The sequence below is a fragment of the Triticum dicoccoides genome, chromosome 2B (assembly GCF_002162155.2).
Source record: "Triticum dicoccoides isolate Atlit2015 ecotype Zavitan chromosome 2B, WEW_v2.0, whole genome shotgun sequence".
NCBI classification, from domain to species: Eukaryota; Viridiplantae; Streptophyta; class Magnoliopsida; order Poales; family Poaceae; genus Triticum; species Triticum dicoccoides.
The window spans coordinates 62740347-62760264 of NC_041383.1; the positions used below are offsets into that span (position 1 = coordinate 62740347).

The 19918-nt window shown below is 47.9% G+C and overlaps 1 protein-coding gene and 1 pseudogene across 1 annotated transcript; both read left to right on the plus strand.

Moving 5' to 3' along the window:
* The first annotated feature begins 1137 nt into the window (after window positions 1-1137).
* LOC119360462 (acyl-[acyl-carrier-protein] desaturase 7, chloroplastic-like) lies at window positions 1138-2310 on the plus strand. Its single transcript, XM_037626092.1, has one exon. The coding sequence runs from the start codon at window positions 1138-1140 to the stop codon at window positions 2308-2310; it is 1173 nt and encodes a 390-aa protein (XP_037481989.1).
* Window positions 2311-4156: 1846 nt separating this feature from the next.
* Window positions 4157-17626, plus strand: LOC119360463 (annotated as a pseudogene).
* Window positions 17627-19918: the final 2292 nt, after the last annotated feature.

Below are 19918 nucleotides of genomic sequence, written 5' to 3' on the forward strand. Positions count from 1 at the left end.
CCCTCTGCCTATCCATTGATTGATGTACCGGGGCGGGGAGTGGAGCAGCCCTCTGCCTATCCATTGATTGATGTACCGGGGGAGGGGGTAGCCCTCTGCCTATCCAGTGAATACGCAATTATCTTGTATTGTCAAGTATCAAGTTCCAGACGAAGTCCACTAATGAAATCGCGGAATTTACTGAGTTCAGAGGGAACTCGGCGAAGTTCAGAAACAACTCAACGTTGTGTTTGGCGAGTTCTGTTCTCGGCAAAAGTACTCAGCTGGACAGTCATTAGCAATCATTAATTTTGCGAGTTTCTATTATTGTGCACTCGACAAACATTTAAATAGTCATTGCGGAGTTTCCAAAAACTTTTAACTCAGCAAACTACCAGGGTTAGGTGAAACGGCCATTAACGACGCAATATTACATGACACACTAATGCTTCACTAATTCAATTACTGGACCGCCATTCATATTTGTTGAACAAAATTCATGCTACCATCTCCAAATGGCTATGACTAGAGGCCACAGACCTCCGGAACCAGCTCCTCTGACATACGGCCAATGCAAAAGGAAGTTTAAATGATTATTCCAAGAACTTGATTGATGGTGGAGTGAAGCTGCTGTATAAATATGCTCCACCGACGCAAAAGGAAGATATACCGCAAAGCTCATGGCTCCTCAGGCATCCTTGTCCAGTATCGATGCCATGGACATGGAATAATATACTCCCTCCGTCCTTTAAAGAGTGTACTTCCAACTTTGTTGGAGGGTCAAATTATTTCAAAGTTTGACCGAGTTTGTGCAAAAATATATCAATGTTTGTGAAATCAAATAGGTATACGATGAAAGTATATTTTATCATGAATCTAATGCTACTAATTTGATGGCATAAATGTTGATGTATTATTATATAAAGACGGTCAAATATAAAAAAGTTTGACTTTTCAAAAAAGTTGAAAGTACATTCTTTAAAGGACGGAGGGAGTAGGTCTCAAAGTGACCAACATCACCTACTGGTACGTATCGTGCGTATGTACAATTCAGTTGAAAATAGATTAGTGGATCGATGCATGCAATGCATCTCTCGATCACTGTTCTACTTGATTTTACGCAGGAGATGCAGTAGGGCGAATAATGGAGGAAGAATCATGGCGGATATGAGTATGAGCACCGCCAACTGCTTGGCACAACCTGCGCAACTCCAAGGTGAAACTCCAACTGGCCGGGGCGCCGCCGTTGCGGCTAGGCACGAAGAGGAGGGCACTGACGACGAATGGCTCATGTACCTGGAACTGGCGAAGCTAGAGGTGTTCGATCATCTGGAGCCTTGGGCGGAGGCGAATGTGGTGCCGCTCCTTAAGCCCGCGCAGGTGGCGTGGCAGCCGACGGACTTGCTGCCGGAGCTAGCGTCGCTGGGCGCCGACGGCTTCCACGCGGCGTGCTCCGACATCGCAGCGCGCGCGGCCGGTCTGCCCGACGCGCACCTCGTGTGCCTCGTCGGGAACATGGTGACGGAGGAGACGCTGCCGACGTACCAGAGTATACCCAACCGCTTCGAGGCCGTGCGCGACCTCACCGGCTCCAACGCCACTGCCTGGGCGCGCTGGATCCGCGGCTGGTCCGCCGAGGAGAACCGCCATGGCGACGTGCTCAACAGATACCTCTTCCTCTCCGGCCGCGTTGACATGCGGCAGGTCGAGAGGACGATCCACAACCTCATCCAGTCCGGCATGGTCATGAACGCCGCGCGGAGCCCCTATCATGGCTTCATCTACGTCGCCTTTCAGGAGCGTGCCACGTCCATCTCCCACGGCAACACAGCCCGTCGCGCCAAGGAGCACGGCGACGTGGCGCTCGCGCGCATATGCGGCGCCATCGCGGCCGACGAGAAGCGGCATGAGCTGGCCTACACGCGGATCGTGGGGAAGCTGTTCGAGATCGACCCGGACGGCGCCGTGCGCGCGCTGGCGTACATGATGCGCCGCCGGATCGTCATGCCTGCGTCCCTCGTGACCGACGGCCGCGATGGTGACCTCTTTGCGCACTACGCGGCCGTGGCGCAGCAGGCCGGCATTTACACCGCCTCGGACTACCGTAGCATTTTGGAGCACCTGATAAAGCAGTGGGGGGTGGAAGAGCTGGCGGCGGCGGAACTATCCGACGACGGGAGGCGTGCGCGGGACTACGTGTGTTCCCTGCCAAAAAAAATCTACAGGTTGGAGGAGAAGGCCCACACACGTAACAGCAAGAAGGCCCAGCGCATGACATCCGTCTTATTCAGCTGGATCTTTGATAGGCCCGTCAACATCAGCGTGGCCTAATCAAATTATTAATTATACTAAAAACATTTAAATAAATTTTACTATGAAAAAATAAAACGCCATTTCTCTATATATGATATATTTGGGAGGAATTAAACATTATTCATCTATACTTTGCCATTGCAAACGGCGCCGAGGAAAGTACTATATCATACTGTTACATTAGTATTGTACTACGTATTATAAAAAGTGTAATTTCTTTGTAAACTATGTGCAAATTTGCTGTCATTACTTTTTTTTTTCATTTTTGTTTTACTTAAAGGGTAAAAGCCACTAATTCATTCTTCCTTCGGAAACTTCATTTCTTTTGTGCATTTATTATTATTTTTCAATTTTTTTGTCTTGTCTCTTGTAAGGTACCAAGTCAGTTTCTGTTATGTATCGGACCAAGCCTAAGTATCTGATGACTTACATTTGTTTCGTTGCAAAGGGCCGTTCTCCTCTAAAAAAATGTATAGTAGGCATAGTTTGGTACTAAGTCTTTATAGTTTTTTCATTTGGGCATAGTTGCATAATCTTAATTTTATTATTTCTTTTTTATTTTAATGATAAACCACTCCCCTAGTTCATGCTTCCTTACAAAGAGTTTGCTTTATTTCTTATGTGAGGTAAAATGACTCATATAATCATTTCTTCTTCAGAAAGAAACGTGGTCTTCTTTCTTTCAGTTTTCTTTCATTTCTTTGAGATACCACACGGTCATCTTCGCTTCGGATACGACCAAATATATTTTCTGTATACATATATTGCAAGTGATTTTTGTATTATTTTGTTGTCGAGTAAAAAGGTACTATACGTACTACGGTTTACTCGGGAAGACAAGATGGAGATTTCCATAAACTACGAGTACAGATTAGTAATTTCCAGCTGCTTGTTCATTTCTAATCAAGTTGAAGCAGCACAATCAGAAACCTCGAAGATAAGATGAGCTTACGTTTGCACGTGCATCTAGCATCATCCAGCATGCGAAGCTTGCATATAGATGTTCAACGGCCCATCACGCACAGCTTCATCTTTTTCTTTCTGAATGGTCATGACGCTTTGAATCCAGGAGGGAGCGTGCTGCATGCTGCAGGGCGAGCCAGCTTGATGTGTATCTCACCTGGACAAGCAAAAAAATAAAATAAATAAATAAATAAATATATATATATATAAAATCAGGCAACTTTCCTGTAGGCAGTCCCCAAAAATACGCTTTTATGTACGTGCATTGACATTGATCCTGCATTGACCTACTCGTCGAGCCAATGCCTCTGCATAAATTTGTTAACAATCCTAAGATCAAGAATATATGTATGTGGGTGTATGGGTTCCGGGGGCTAGGTGTTGGACAAAATTTCAGGAATGATCTTAATTCATACGGAATGAGACTCATGGAATTGAACCAACGAAGAAGCAAACTCATGGACTCATAGGTAGGTTGTCGGCCGGTGCTAGTTGGTCGGTTAGCAAGATGACATTATGGATCAGAAAGACGGGCAACATTGCAGTAGCCATTTTTATTTTTGAGTTGAAAAATGCAATAGCCATTTAATATGTTTATTAGGCAAGAGGAATGCCACTAAGTATAGTGGAACAGAACAATAAGTTGAGCAAGAACCAAGAAGCAAGAAACAATAATGTCAAATTTTAGATTCCTCACGAACTCCGCCTACATCACTATTAAATATTCAGTTCTTTACTTTGGAAGAATAACAAACCTGGTGACCATTTATTATCTTGATTGTTACTCCTTTCGTTTCAAAATAGATAACTCAACTTTGTATTAACTAACATGCGGAGACATGCTCGCTGTATTTTCAGCCAATTATTTACCGATTTGGACCGGCAGCACGTTAGTTCGTCCATGCATTTGACCATTCCGGCCAATAATCAATATGCAAACCTAACAGAGACTTTGTTAATAATAAATGTGGTCATCGCGGCCGACGAGAAGCAGCACGAGCTTGCCTACACGCCCATCATGGGGAAGCTGTTCGGGATCGACCTGGACCGCGCCGTGCGCGAACTGGCATGCATGATGCATCCTCAGATCTCATGCCGGCGTCCCTTATGACTGACGGCCGCGACAATGACCTCTGCACGCAGTGCGGGGCCGTGGTGCAGCAGGCCGGCATTTACACTGCCTCTGACTACTGTGGCATTCTAGGGCTTCTCATAAAGCAGTGAGGGGTGGAGGAGCTGGCGGCCACCGGACTCTCACACAAGGGAAGGTGTGCGCGGGACTACGTGTGCATCTCTACTACCTAAAAAAAGCTTAACGTTCCGTCTCCCCTAAACCGTCATACGTCGTCGTCCGACTCCCTCCACCCCGTCCATCAATCCACCCAACCCCACATCCGATTCTTCCCATAAAAATCGCACATACCATTCACTATTTCTCTGCGTCGTCAACAGCCAGAGGCCTATGCACGCGCATCTCTCTTTCTCTCTCTCTCTCTCCAGCACGAGCACTCCGCCGCCGCCCGTATCTTTCGTCTCTCTCCCCCCATCAAGAGCAGGCAACGCCGTCGGCGATCGGCGGCCGCGACCAGGACCCGGCATCGCGCCCCTCTCTCTGGCGCAATCTTCCAGTCTCTCTTCACCTGCCTCCCTCTCCGCCCACTAGCCATCCCAAGGCGATCCCTGCAGCCACCAGTAGAGTCGGCCATGGGGCCACAACGCTACTCCTATCGGCCACGACCATCTCCGCCACGCCCCTCACCTTGCATCTCTCCATCCCCGATTGCGAATCTATCCTATAGCACCGACGGCCGCCGCCCATGACGTTCCGCCAATCCCGAAGACCCACTGAACCGATGTCTCCCCTTCTTGCTTCACCATCGCCGGTGCTGGTCCATCCTACTTAAACCAAAGGGGTCTCTCTGCTTTCTCAAACTGTGCTGCTCATTGTGACATAAACGTGCTTGGCATGTGCTCCAAAAGGATCTAGATCCATTCTACTAGAAAGAAAGTCCATATCCTTATCGTCCTGGTTGCCAACGAAAAACAAAATCTCAAATCATAGCAAAAAAAAAAAATAGTGTTGAAATTACAACAACAAAAAAAACTCCAAGTGTACTTTTTTTCTTGGAACATACTTCAGACGCAGACGCTCATGCACTCACATCTACAAACGCACGCGCGCACACACATCATATCCCAATGAGCACCTCCGAGAAACTGAACCGACACATCATCTTGAGATCGACGAAGTCACCATGGACGCCTTCGTAATCGTCGAATTTTTTTCCTTCCACTCAATGCACATCACCGAAAGACTTAAAATAAATATAAGAAAATGCAAGAACTCCGGTGGCCTGGGTATATCATTGTGCTCCTAACCATCCAACTACAAATTGGTTCGCATAAAAATTCCAAGTGTACTACTGGTGCATACATGAGAAACATTGTCTTAGAGAGATTCTTGATATTTAACCTATTGCTTGGGAATCGTGTATTACGCCGCAATCTTCAGCCAACTGTTCAATTTAATTATTTCAGGGATTTACTTCATGTAACGTACTTCCTTTGGTCATTTTTACTCCGTGTATTAAATTTGTGTCAATTCAAAGTTTGCAAAGTTTGATCAAATTTATATTAAAAATCACTAATATCTACAATGCCAAATATATATTTTATGTATAGAAGAAACTTGAAGAATATTGATTTGGCATTGTAACTGTTGACATTTCTTTCTATAAGATTGGACAAGGAGATCCGCTATATGCGAGGAGAGAAATAATCAAAATAGCTTGACCGAGGAAGGCGATGGACACACCAACATGGTTTGAAACTACACACAACACCTTTTGATCAAATGTCACAATATCTTCTTCTTATGTCGTGACAACGTAATATTACGCTCCCGTTGCAACGCACGGGCAATTTCCTAGTCCTTCCAAAAAAAAAATCCACAGGTTGGAGGAGAAGACCCACCTACGTAATGGCCAAAAGGCAGAGCCTATGACATCCATCTCATTCAGCTGGATCATAGATAGGCCCATCAACATTACCATGGGCTAATCTGTCTGATCTATCTTGGTTGACTACTGATGGTTCCTATAGCATAAGTGGTTTAAGTGGTTGTTTTGGTCGTTGGGGTTTGATGCCCGCTGGTTTCCCATTAGTGTTTCTGTCATGCTTAGTCTTTATGTGTTACTCTTTTTTCGAGAGTACTACCTGTTACTCTTTGAGCTCTGTTGTCTAGTTGTTTGCGCCCCTCTATGTTATAGTATCCACCCTTCCAAAAGAGTGAGAGTGTCGAATTCATGCAGCAAAATAGGGATAAATTTCTCAAAAAATTCCTTAGCCACCTTTTTTTGTTGTATTTCCTTGAAACAGGGAAGTAAGCCATTTACGGGAGATTGTCCGTTTCCATATAGAATCCTGCACACCCCACTATCTTTCTACTACAAACTATCTCTACTCCTATGAAAGACATAGTCGGTGATGATGGTGTGTCTGCCATCCGTCAATTCTAACCATCACATCTGCATCTAACGCATGTGAGGTTAGTTGTGGCATTTTTGCAACAAGACCCCACATATCTGCTCCAATTTATAGAAAACCCCTTAGTCTCTTGAAACCAACCACACACCCATCACCTCATCCAAACAGCCACGAGGAATACTTTTTGAGCGAGACCTAACATATTTTTAGTGATATATACACCAAAACTAGAGCGTTTTTCCTTCAAGTTTGTGAGCATGTATTAGTCTACTTTGGATCCGTTGTAACGCACAGGCACATCGCTGGTCTAGAATGACATTCAATAATCAGTGGTATTTCAATGAGCGCAATGTTCAGATGCATTCGATAGGTAGCCTGAGTATCTTTCTTGCCAATCATCTCTCTTTAACCATGGAGTAGTTCTTAGCTGTTGTAACAATACTGACTATCTTGATCCTTCGAGCAAATGAAGTCTTGCCCTCCTAGTTTTAAGCAAGCAATGCTCACAAAACCTGGAATAGAGCAGCCTCCACTACGCACTGCTCCACCTCGCCGGATACCAAAGCGTCACGGTACACATTTTGCTCGATTGCCAGAACAACTCTGTATTTGTGCTATGCCAAACTCTGTAAGTCTGTATGTGTTGTGTCAAAAGTCTGAAATCTGCACCCGCAAATAATAATAAAAATCTGAACTTTGAAGTTGTTTCATATCAATTGTAAGATAAAAGTTGCAATTTCAGCTGTAAATTCATTACCAAATCTGAAAAGAGATCACTGAAATCTGCGATTATAGCCTTTCAGTATAAATGTAGATGTCGAATTCTGAAGTAAATTCATAACTCCGTAGTTCTTGGGCGATTGGAATATATCATGTTTTGGGAACATCTGGTTACTCGTTTCTTTTTGTAATTGGGAGCAAATTCCTGTTGGGTGAGCATGTTAGCAAAATGATGGGTGGTGTAGGATGGATTCCTCTCGACTCTGACAGACAAAAAAAAAATCTGAACTCTGAAATTGTTTGTTGATGCAGATAGATGATCTGAAAGCTTTCCGACAGTGGGGAAGCAGAACTCCTGGTCATCCAGAAAATTTTGAAACAGATGGCGTTGAAGTCACAACTGCTTTGCCTCTTCAACATCTCATAGGTATGTTATACTTGGGGATGGCTGTCAAATGGAAGGTGTTGCGAATGAGGTTGCTTCCCTTGCTGGCCACTGGTGTCTCCAAAAGCTGATTGCCTTCTATGATGATAATCATATATCAATCGATGGAAGTACGGGTATTGCTTTCACGGAAGATGTGCTTGCCCGATATGAGGCCATAGGATGGCATACTATCTGGAGAATGGCCACACTGGCTATGATGTCATCCGTGAAGCAATAAAAGAAGCAAAGGAAGTCAAAGATAAGCCAACTCTTATCAAGGTGATCAGACGGGCAATAATATTTATTTTATTTTAGTTCGACACGGTTTACTATATCAGATAAGTGACAACTGGAAATGGTCTTGTATATGGTGACTAATGTTAAGTATATATGTTGTGTTTGTCTTGTACAGGCCCAGGCCCATAGTCTAGAGTGAGGCCTAGGCCCAGGCCCATAGTCTAGAGTGAGGCCCAGGCCCATGTAACCTTGTATATCTCTCTCTCCACAATACAGAAAATTGTTCGGTCATTCTCTCGTCCTCACATTTCCTAACATGGTATCAGACCATGACCAAACCCTAGTCTCTCTTCCAGCCGCCACCCACGAAATCGCCGCCGGTGAGGTGATTCATGCGGATCTGTCTGGTGAGGACATCCACATCGCTGCCCCATCCCATCTTCGTCATCAACCTATAGGAGCTGCTCTCCAGCAGCTCCTCTGTGTGTCCTCGCAGCTACTCTGTGAGAATACTTCCCCTGCTCTCCAACAACCATCTCCAGCAAGCTCTTGGTGCCTTCCCTGCTCTACAGCAAGCTCCAGGCGTTCCCCCTTCTATCCAGCAAGCTCCTCCTTCTATCCAGTGAGATCCAGCAAGCTCTAGGCGCCTCCCCTACTCTCCAGCAAGCAGTCCAGCAGCCAGCCTAGTGGGTTGCTTCTCCTGTTTGTGGCTGTCTGCTGCTCTTCTCTTGTTGCTACCTGCAGCTGCTATCAGATTCGGTGTTTCCAGTTGCTGGCCGCTCACCATTATGGCAAGAAATAATTTCGGATTTGGTTCTTTGATCATAGATATCAAGCTTGATGGTTCAAACTACAAGGAATGGGCATTTTCTGCCTAGACTGTCTTGAGGACGGCTGGTTTTGTTTCTCATCTCATAGATGATCCACCTAGTCCAAATGATGATGCAGCAAGGAAGTCTTGGCAAAAGATCGATGATCGTGTGATGGGAGTTTTAATTCTGGGTGTTGAACCCTACTCCGAATGAGTCTTGAGCATCACACTTCAGTTAAAGAGATATGGAAGTACTTTGAGCAGCGCTGCCTTCAGCCCAGCAGTGCACTTCATTTTTCCTTGTTGCAGAAGTTACACAACACTCGGCAGCCAGAAGACATGTCCATAGAAGAGTACTATGGAGCTTTCACTCGCATCACTGGGTAGCTAGGTTCCATGGTTCCAAAGGGTAATTCTGGTTGTGAGTCATGTGCAGCGAAGGAAAAGTATGACCATCAGACTCTCATGTTTCAGTTTGTGATGGGTCTTAAGCCAGACTTTGAGAACATTCACACTCTGCTTGGTCGTACGACTCCTCCCACGTTGATAGAGGCACTTGCTAGCTTGATCGCTGAGGAGACTCATCTCTGTTCTCTTGGGGATACTTCTGTGCAGACTCTACACACTAGTATTCTGGCTTTTCCTCAGCGGCCAGGTGCCTCCAAGGCCACACCTTCAGTTGTCGTCTGCTTGTTCTGCAAGAAGGCAGGACACCACAGAGATGGTTGTTTCAAGCTTCATCCAAAGCTATTAGCTGAGTTTCAGTCTAGATGGGCCCTCAATTAGCAGCGTCATGCACCCCGGGCTCCTTATCAGCATCAAGCAAGGGGTGCTTCTGCATCTGTTCTCTCTCAGCCCGCTGTTGCTACAACCCAGCCTTGGGTTCTGGACTCTGGAGCTTCTTTCCATGTGATCTCTGATCGCTCTCAGCTTGTGTCTTGCCAGCCAGTGCGGGATGGTGCCTCTGTTCAGACTGCTGATGGTACACCTTGTTCTATTACTCATCAGGGTTCTCTTTGCACATCCAAGTTTTCTGTTCCTGCCATCTCCTTTGCTCCAGATTTGTCCATGAATCTTATGTCTGTTGGCCAACTTGCTGATATGAACTACTTTGTTGGTTTTGATGACTCATTTTGTTATGTGCAGGACCGTCAGAGCAAGAGGGTCACTGGAACTGGCCATCACCGTAGAGGATCCACATCCCTCTACATCCTTGACACCTTACACCTTCCTTCAGCTTCCACCACATTCACGTTCCGGATGGCTGCATCAATATCAAGATCCACTTCGTCATTTTCTTTTGCCCAGTGGCACACTCGCTTAGGTCACTTGTGTGGTTCTCGTTTATCTACCCTTGTTCGAAAGGTGTTTTGGGTCATGTTTCCATAGATGCTGGTTTTCACTTTAAGGGTTGTAAGCTAGGGAAACAAATACAGCTTCCATACTCTTCCAGCACTACTCATTCTAGTCATCCTTTTGATTTAGTGCACTCTGATGTATGGGGTCCTCCCCCCTTTGTTTCGAAAGGTGGCCACAAACATTATGTCATATTTGTTGATGATCACTCTCGACATACTTGGGTCTATTTTATGAAGCATCGTTCTGAGTTGTTTTCTATATATAAGGCTTTTTGAACATATGGTCCATACTCAGTTTTCCAGTGATGTTCGTGTTTTTTGTTCTGACTCCGGGGGGAATATCTATCTACTGCTTTTCGCGAGTTTCTCTCACCTGAAGGTACTCTCCCTCAGCTTTCATGCCCTGGTGCCCATGCTCAGAATGGCGTTGTTGAGCGTAAGCATCGCCATATTGTTGAGACAGCTCGTACCCTTCTGATTTCTTCCTTTGTCCCCACTCATTTTCGGGGTTAAGCTATCTCAACTGTTGTTTATCTTATCAATCTCCAACCTTCTAATCGCCTTGAGGCAAGTGTCCTGGTGAGGTTTTGTTTGGTTCTCCCCCCACGTATGACCACCTCCGTGTCTTTTGTTGTACTTGTTATGTTCTTTTAGCACCTCGTGAGCGTACCAAGTTGACTGCTCAGTCTGCTCAGTGTGTCTTCCTTGGATATAGTCTTGAACATAAGGGCTACTGTTGCTATGATTCTTCTGCTCGCCGCATTCGCTTTTCTCGCGATGTCACTTTTGTTGAGGATTAACCCTTCTTCTACTCCCCTTCCACTAAACCATCATCCTCAACTTCTTTAGAGTCTACCTCATTTCTTTCACTTCCACCTATCTTTTTAGATGAGTCCATAGCTGAACAACCTTCCTCTGTCCTAAAGTCAGAACCATCTCCACCACATGTTTCATCTCCTTCCTCACCAACTGCTTTCTCCCTTACACTAGTTCCACCTCTAGATAGTCTTCCTTTCCATTACACTCGTTGTTATTCTACTCCTCCAGCTAGTACTTTCCATTACACTCGTCGTTCTAAAGTTCCATGTGACACACAGTCATCTATGCCTTTGTCTTCTACTCCTCCAGCCAGTACTACTGATCCTTGCACTGATGGTTCTTCTCTAGCAACGCGATACAAGAAGCACTTATATGCAGGGGCTGTTTCTAAGCCTAGTACCTATCGGGAGGCAGTTGTGTCACCTGAGTGGCAACTGGCTATGTCTGAGGAGCTTGCAGCCTTAGAGCGTACTGGTACATGGGATTTGGTACCATTACCTCCTCGTTCAATCCCCGTCACTTGAAAATGGGTGTATAAGGTTAAAACCATGTCAAATGGTTATATGGAACGCTACAAGGCTTGCCTTGTTGCAAGAGGTTTTCAGCAGTCTCATGAGAAAGATTATGATGAGACATTTGCTCCTGTTGCTCACATGACTTCAGTTCGAACTCTAATTGTTGTGGCTGCTACTCGGTCATGGAAAATTTCCCACATGGATGTGAAGAATGCCTTCCTTCATGGTGATTTACATGAGGAAGTTTATATGCAGCCACCTACAGGTATCAAGGTTCCATCAGGTCATGTTTGTTGTCTTTGAAAGGCTCTTTATGGGCTTAAGCAAGCCCCGTGCCTGGTTTGAGCGGTTCAATTCTGTGATTCAAGTTTCCGGTTTTCTCCTAGTGAACATGACCCTGCACTCTTCATTCATACATCAGAGCATGGCCGTACATTGCTTCTACTTTATGTAGATGACATGTTGATCACTGGAGACGATGTTGGGTATATTGATTTTGTCAAGAAAAAATTGAGTGAACAAATCAAGATGTCACATTTGAGGTCTCTCAGCTATTTTCTCGGGATTGAGGTTGAGCACACCGATGATGGTTATTATATCTCCCAGCAAAAGTACACTCAAGATTTGACTCTTCGCTCAGGTCTCACTGACACGCACATTGCTGCTACACCTATGGAGCTTCATCTGCAGTTCCGTCCTATTGAAGGCACTCCTCTTGAGGACCCCTCTCGCTATTGTCACATTGTCGGCAGTCTAGTGTACCTCATAGTGACCAGACCTGACATCGTACATGCAGTCCATGTTCCCAGTCAGTTTGTCTGTGGTCCCACCTCAGTTCATCATGGTCACTTATTCCAAGTCCTTAGGTATTTAAGGGGAACTACATCTCGCCGCTTGTTCTATGCTAATTCCAGTCAGCTCCAGCTTCATGCTTACTCTGATTCCACTTGGGCGAGTGATCCTATTGATCGTCGCTCGGTCACTGGCTATTGCATATTTCTTGGTACATCTCTCATTGCATGGAAGTCAAAGAAGCAAACTGCTGTGTCTCGCTCCAGCACCGAGGCAGAGCTTAGGGCTCTCTATACTACTATAACAGAGATTGTATGGCTTTGCATGCTATTGGATGATCTTGGTGTCTTATGTCATACACCAACACCTCTTCTTTGTGACCGCACTGCTGCTATTCAGATTGCTAATGATCCAGTCAAGCATGAGTTGACCAAACACATTGGTGTGGATGCGTTTTTCACTCAATCTCATTGTCAAAAATCCACTGTCAAGCTACAATATGTCCCATCAGAGCTTCAAGTCGCAAATTTCTTCACCAAGGCACAAACTAGATATCAACATAGGATTCACACTCTCAAACTTGGTGTATCAGATGCTCCTGACCAACCTTATGTTTCAAGGGGGGGAGGGGTGTTAAGTATACTAGGTGATACCTCGCGCGTTGCGGCGGGAATTTGTAGCGAGAAAATTTGGAAAGAAAAATAAAATAGAAATAGTATATGTAGTATTGCAAGGTATTTTTTTAGTGATCTCTGCTATACATGATGGTTAGATTAGCGAAAAATTACTACAATCCCTTGAGTAAAATGGATCAAGTGTGTTACCTTTAGTGCTTGGTAGCATTGTCTTCCTCAAAGGCTTTAGCAACACGATTATTTTGCACAAACACAATCGCCTGCAACACATTACAGTGATCAATAATAATCTCTGCAAAATTAATGGAATTTTGTGATCTTGGGTGTACCTTGTTTATTTTCCTAACAGTGAGGCAGCATATCTGAGCACAACAACCCTTTCCCTCTTGACCAAGTGATGCTCCAACCGGCTTCTGCTACCTCTGGCCGCAACATGTTGTGGTCGATTCAGCAGATGGCCATTGTAGTACTAAGGGGAGAAGGTCACAAAGCCGTGCAATCCAGAAGAAGGGGAGATTATCTTTGGTTACCATATCTTATTGAGATCGTCTACAAAGATCTCCTCAATGCCAATCTTATACAAAGCATAGTCACAATAAACAGGTTCATGAACGATCAATGCTAATCTATAGGTAATCACACCCAAACAAATAAGCAAGATATGGACGACAAATTTGGGAGATAATTACACTGGTGGTGATGTTGATCTGGTAAGTGAGCACAACCTTCTTGGTTAGTTCCTTGCTGACGCTCGTCAAGGTGCAAGTGCATCTGCTCTAGCAGTGTTGTGGATTCGAGACAGCAGTAGAGTCCATCTAGGCAGACGGGGAGGACCTCGCTCTGGGAAGATGGGCAAGCGACAGGGAGCATAACTCCAAACATCAGGATGCAGGGCACGGCTGGGTACTGAATGTTAGGATGTGGTACTTTCATTAACCTGTTGATCAACATAGAATGCATGAAATCAAATCATGTGCTATCTTAGCGATTAGGACAAAAGAAACTGATGGAAAGGAAAATAGAAAGGTGAACTTATGAAGACACAAAGGGTAATTCTTATGGCATACAGCAACAGAATGGTAGTGGGATTACATGGCCTCACCACGGAGTAGGAAAATCGTTAGTGGCAACAAATTAGCAATAGAAGATCATGCATACTGAATCTGATATCTCAGAACAAATCCTGAATAACAGAGTGCATAACCTTGAAATTCAGAGATGTCATCGCCGTACTCAAAAGTTCATCGCCCTTGCCCACAAATCCATGACAAACACAACGCATAGCTGGATCCCACGCTCCTCAAGTCGTCCCGGTTGAACGGAGGCCCTACCGGCGTCGCCATCAGACCGTCCCTTCCAGGCCGGAAAGAATCCTTGCCCGACGTCACGTCCACTTCATGGTTGACGCCGGTGTGGCTACCATATTGTCCTCCAAGGCCGGAAATAAACACAAATCTGGACCCGATCCACTGGTCCAGTTACGGTGAACTGACCGGAGCCAACCTACCCAGTGGGACGCCAGCGCTACCTTTGCCGGAACGGACAGAGAGAATGAAGAGGAGGATCGGGGCACAAAGGCCGCCGCCTCTAGGAAGCAGGCACAACACCCGCGAGGGGAATCCTTTGAGATCTGCGGAGGCGAGCTGGACCGGCGATCGTGCCGGATGAGCGTCATCACGCGGGCATGGAAGCCAAGCCGCCGGGCCGTACAAATAAACTAAAGACATGGGAAAAAAATTGTAGGCCGTACTACTCGATGGGTTGATTTGCAAGAGGGCGCGAAGCGTTTTTGTTTCTGGTTCCGTTCGCTGGTCTATTCGGCTTCTGTTTGGTCCGTTCGCTTTGGCGTCTCTTCGATTCCTCTAGCTCAATCGGTCACGCCAGCAACGGAACACGTTAAGTGGTATGGTATTATAGAGGGAAGAGTGGCTGATGTGGCAGAGCTGATGTGGAGAGCTTGCATGTCAAGAGAAATCAAGTAGTGGGGTGCTCCTATTTAGATATAGTAGATATGTTGTGTTTGTCTTGTACAGGCACAGGCCTATAGTCTAGAGTGAGGCCCAGGCCCATGTAACCTTGTATATCTCTCTCTCCTTCTCAATACAGAAAACTGTTCGGTCATTCTCTCTTCCTCACGTTTCCTAACAACTACTACAATTGGTTATGGACCTCCAAACAAGGCAAGCACACACAGTATCCATGGGAGCGCTTTAGGTTCCAAGGAAGTAGGCAACCAGAAAAAATGTTTCCTGGGCTCATGAGCCTTTTCATGTGCCTGATGAGGTGAAAAGGTATAGTGTCGTTCTTGTAGAACTCAAGCCGCAGAGCATCACAATAGTTGCAAACAAATTATTCTGTTAACAAGAAATTTATACATGTAGTTGTTCCGTAGGCAGTTCTTCACTTCGTCTGGATGTTGTATGCTTTATACAATCTTGAACATGGTATTTTCAGTTCCATTGTACATACATTCAATATGGTAAATACCAATTTTATGGTATAGTAGTGTCTGTTTCGAGGAAACAGTCTTGACAAGATAGCATACTACTGTTGGCGAATTCCGGTGCAAATTCTCAGTTCTGAACCTTGTTGAAAATTATTCTGCAGTGGAGACTTAACTTTTGTTTGGAACGGAGGCTCTACATTTCAGTTTTCAAATTATCGCATAGTAATATGGTATTGCATTGAACTTAGTTTGTTCTGCACTGAAGTTTGACTAAATAATCACTCCTTCTAGGCATTGGGCTCACCATCTTGACGAGGGTGCTTCTCTTGAAGCTGAATGTAATGCAAGGTTTGCAGAATATGAAAAGAAATACCACCAGGAGGCTGTCGAGCTAAATAGCATAATATCAAGGAAGCTTCCGGCTGGGTGGGAAGATGCTTTTTTGGTGAGTTCTCCTCTGAAACATAAATGTCCTGTCTATGTAATATTCATCAAGTGTCAGAATGATTTATAAGTCTGACTTTGTTCCCTTGTTTGTTCTGCAGAAATATACCCCTGAAAGTCCTGTTGATGCTACAAGGAACCTATCTCAACAATGCTTGAATGCTCTTGCTAAAGTATTACCTGGATTTCTTGGAGGCAGTGCTGATCTTGCATCATCAAACATGACATTGCTAAAGATGTTTGGTGATTTCCGGAAGGACACCCCTAAAGAGCGAAACATCCGTTTCGGCGTTAGAGAGCATGCAATGGGCGCCGTTTGCAATGGCATTGCTGTGCACAGCCCTGGCCTGATACCTTACTGTTCGACATTCTTTGTGTTCACTGACTGCATGAGAGCTCCTATACGGCATTATCTGAATTTTGTGATGACTCATGATTCCATTGGACTTGGAGAAGATGGGCCGACACGTCAGCCGGTTGAGCAGTTATTCAGCCTCCGAGCAATGCCAGGCATATTAATGCTCCGACCAGCTGATGTAACCGAGACTTCTGCGGCTTAGAGCATCTCCAACAGGCACGCTATCTTAGCCGCGGGCTGGAAAAAACTTTTTATTTTTGCGCGCGGAGCCGAAATGGACGTCTCAGCACGCAATAATCACGCGCGTGGTATAATGGGTTCAGCACACGGAGGAAAACTTATTTCGTGCGCCCGTTCCCGCGCGCTGGACAGCGACGACTCGCGCGCGACTTCACCAACCGTCACATCCAAGCGCTCGCGCCGCTGCCCGCACCTTCCCCATTTGCTCCAACGACCCGTCGGCGCTTCCCCCGCCTATACCCGTGCGCCGCCGCTGCTTCCTCCACCTCCTCTCGTCGCCGCCAAGCGGAGGGATGGATGGATCGATCCCTCTGCCTTATTTTCCAATTTGCGTATGGAAGATAAACTATTTTTTGGATTGTAATAAATTAAACTATTTATTGTTGATTTATTTTGTATGTGTTTGATCTTCTTTGTTCAATTTTGAGTGTGAAATGTTGTTTGTGCTGGGTGCACGTGTTGTATATTTAGCGCGCCTATTGGAGCTGCTCGCACACGCCATCTGTTGCAGCGGCCGCCGGAGCCAGCACCCTACTGCGTGCAAAACCGGCTATTTCGATGCTGTAAAAAAAATTAGCGCGCCACGCGCGTGCCTATTGGAGATGCTCTTATAGGATCGCGGTTCTCAACAGGAAAATGCCCTCCATCCTTGCACTCTCTCGCCAGAAACTCCCACAGGTGGAAGGAACTTCGGTTGAAGGCGTTGCAAAGGGAGGCTACGCCATTTCTGACAATTCACAAACCTGACCTCATCCTAATCAGCACAGGCTCCGAGCTCGAGATCGCAGCAAAACCAGCCCATCAGCTGAGGAAGGAGGGGAAATCTGTACAGGTTGTCTCGCTTGTTTGCTGGGAATTGTTTGAGGAGCAGTCTGAGGAGTACAAGGAGAGTGTCCTACCAAGCGAGGTTACTTCCAGGATTAGCGTCGAAGCCGGCGTCACACTAGGATGGCAGAACTATATAGGACAGAAGGGCAAAAAATCGGCATTAACCGTTTCGGTTCAAGTGGTCCTGCTAGAAGAATATACAGGGAGTTTGGTTTGACGGTGGAGAATCTCATGGCAACAGCCAAATCACTGTAAAGGGATCATTGCATTTCTCAGCAGCCTAATCTCCCGAAGGTATGCTCCTATATCCTACTCCCTCCATTTCTAAATATTTGTCTTTTTTAGAGATTTCAACAAGTGACTACATGCAAAGCAAAATGAGTGAATCTACATTCTAAAATGTGTCTATATATATCCGTATGTGGTAGTTCATTTGAAATCCTAAAAAAACAAATATTTAGGAATGGAGGGAGTATATGTTATCTTAATAATCAATAAGAGTATTTTTTTTGCATTTATACATAGTGCAAGAGGGATGGAGTGCTCTGGCGACAATGCTGACGCCTCCGGAGGCGACGCGCCCGGCGCGGCGGCTCCCCCTGCCTCGCCGCCGCCACCCTCCTCCATGGCCGCGCCTCCCTCCCCCGCCCTCCCCGCCGCGGCCCCATCGCCCGCCTCCCCATCACGCTCCCCGTCGCCCCTGCCCCCGAGCGGGTCCTCTGGGCTGACCTCGCGGAGGCCGCCGACGTTGAGGCTGGCCGCCCCGTGGTGTGCCGCGAGCGCGTCCCCCCTCCCGCTCCTACCTGCGCTCGTCGGCTGGATGGCGCCGGTGGCCTTACTCCTGGGGGTGGGAGTTCGGCCGCCCGCCAATCTGCCCGGCGCCGGCACCGACCACTGGCTCCGCCTCAGTCGCCGGGAAGCAAAGAGGCGACCTTTGGGTCGGGCCACCGCCGCCGCCGCGGTCCGCCGTGTTGGGGAGTCGTGGGCCGCGCCGATCGGGGCGCCGCCCGGCTTTCTTGGCATGCTGGTGCCTCTTTGGACCCGGCCGCAAGCTCGGCCTCCGCCTGGCCGCCGCTGACTTCAGTCCTGACTCGCCGTTCACCTTTCCGCCCCTTCATCCCCGCGTTTGGCGCGCCTCTTCCCCGCTCGCCGGCTTCCCCTCGGGCCCTCCTCCGGCCGCGCCCGTCCTGCCCTGCCCCGGCCGTGGCGCCGACGGCGGCGCTGGGGAAACCCTACCCCCTCGTGCGGGCCCGACGCTGGACCTGGGCCGCCAGTCGCTGCTGGGCCGCCCCCCGCTGCTGGCCATTCCCATGGACCGGCCTGGGTGGGCCTCGGCGTCTGCGGACGAGCCTGGGCTGCGGTCTCCCGTGGCTGCGGGCCCACCCAGGCCGCATATCTGGCCGCCCCTAGGGTTCCCTGTCCAACCGCGTCCCTCCCTTGAGCCCCCTCCGGCCGCCCCGACCGATTCCCTCCCCTCGGAGCGGTGCTCCCCCGACCGCGACCGCCGCTCACCTGGCCGGCGTGCCTCCCCTCGGGACGGCCAGTGTTCACCGGCGCGTGCCGCGCACAGGCGCTCCCCCGCACAGGAGGTCCGCCGTGATCGCCCCCGCTCGCCGTCGTGGCCGATCTCTGTCGCCCTCCTGTTCCCTCTGTGTGGCCGCCACGGCTGCCCCTCCTCGCATCTACCAGCCGCCCCGCGTCCAGCCAAGCTTGCCCCCCGGCAACGGTGGCGCGGGGGCTCGGGGCCGCCAAGGCGCCAAAAAGAAAAGGCGCAAGGGCCCCGGCCGCCCACTCTCCTCCGCGGCTCCGACTCCCACCTCTTCGGCCATCGCCGCCTCCGGTGTCCATCATGATCCGCCTCTGTGCTTCAACTGTGGCATCCCCGGTCAGTACCAAGTGGAGTGCCCCAACCCGCCGACGTGCTACCTCTGCAAGGAGTCGGGCCAACCCGCGGCTCTCTGCCCGTATCGCCCGGTTGCGGAGGAGCTCATAATGTACGGACACGGCATTGAGGGTCTCGGCTTCTTCCACATCGAGGTGGAGGACGTCCCCCCCATCTCCGTCACTCCTAGCGGTTGTGACCATTGTGGGGGCGGGAGTCGCCTCTCCGGAGATGATTGAGGCCGAGCTCAACCACCTTTTCCGCCGTGTCTGGGACTGGCAGGTGACTCTGACCTCGGACAGCTGCTTCACCGTGGTCTTCCCCGACGCCCTTAGCCCGGGCCTCTGCACCCATAGCGACGAGATCACCCTCGCCCTCAACAAGCTCGTCGTCAACATCTCTGAGCCCCTGATGGACCCTAAGGTGGTGGCCGTGTTGGATACGGCTTGGATCCTCATTGCGGGGCTCCCCGACATCGCCCGCTCCGAGAAGGTGATCCGTAGCATGTCCAAGCTCCTGGGCAAGGTCGTGGTGGTGGACGAGCTCTCTCTCTGCAAGGAGGAGGAGGTCCGTGTCAAGGTCAAATGCCTTGACTCCTCCACCATCCGTGCCACTGTCCGGGTCTTCTTCAACGACCAGGGGTTCGACCTCAAGATCTACCCTGA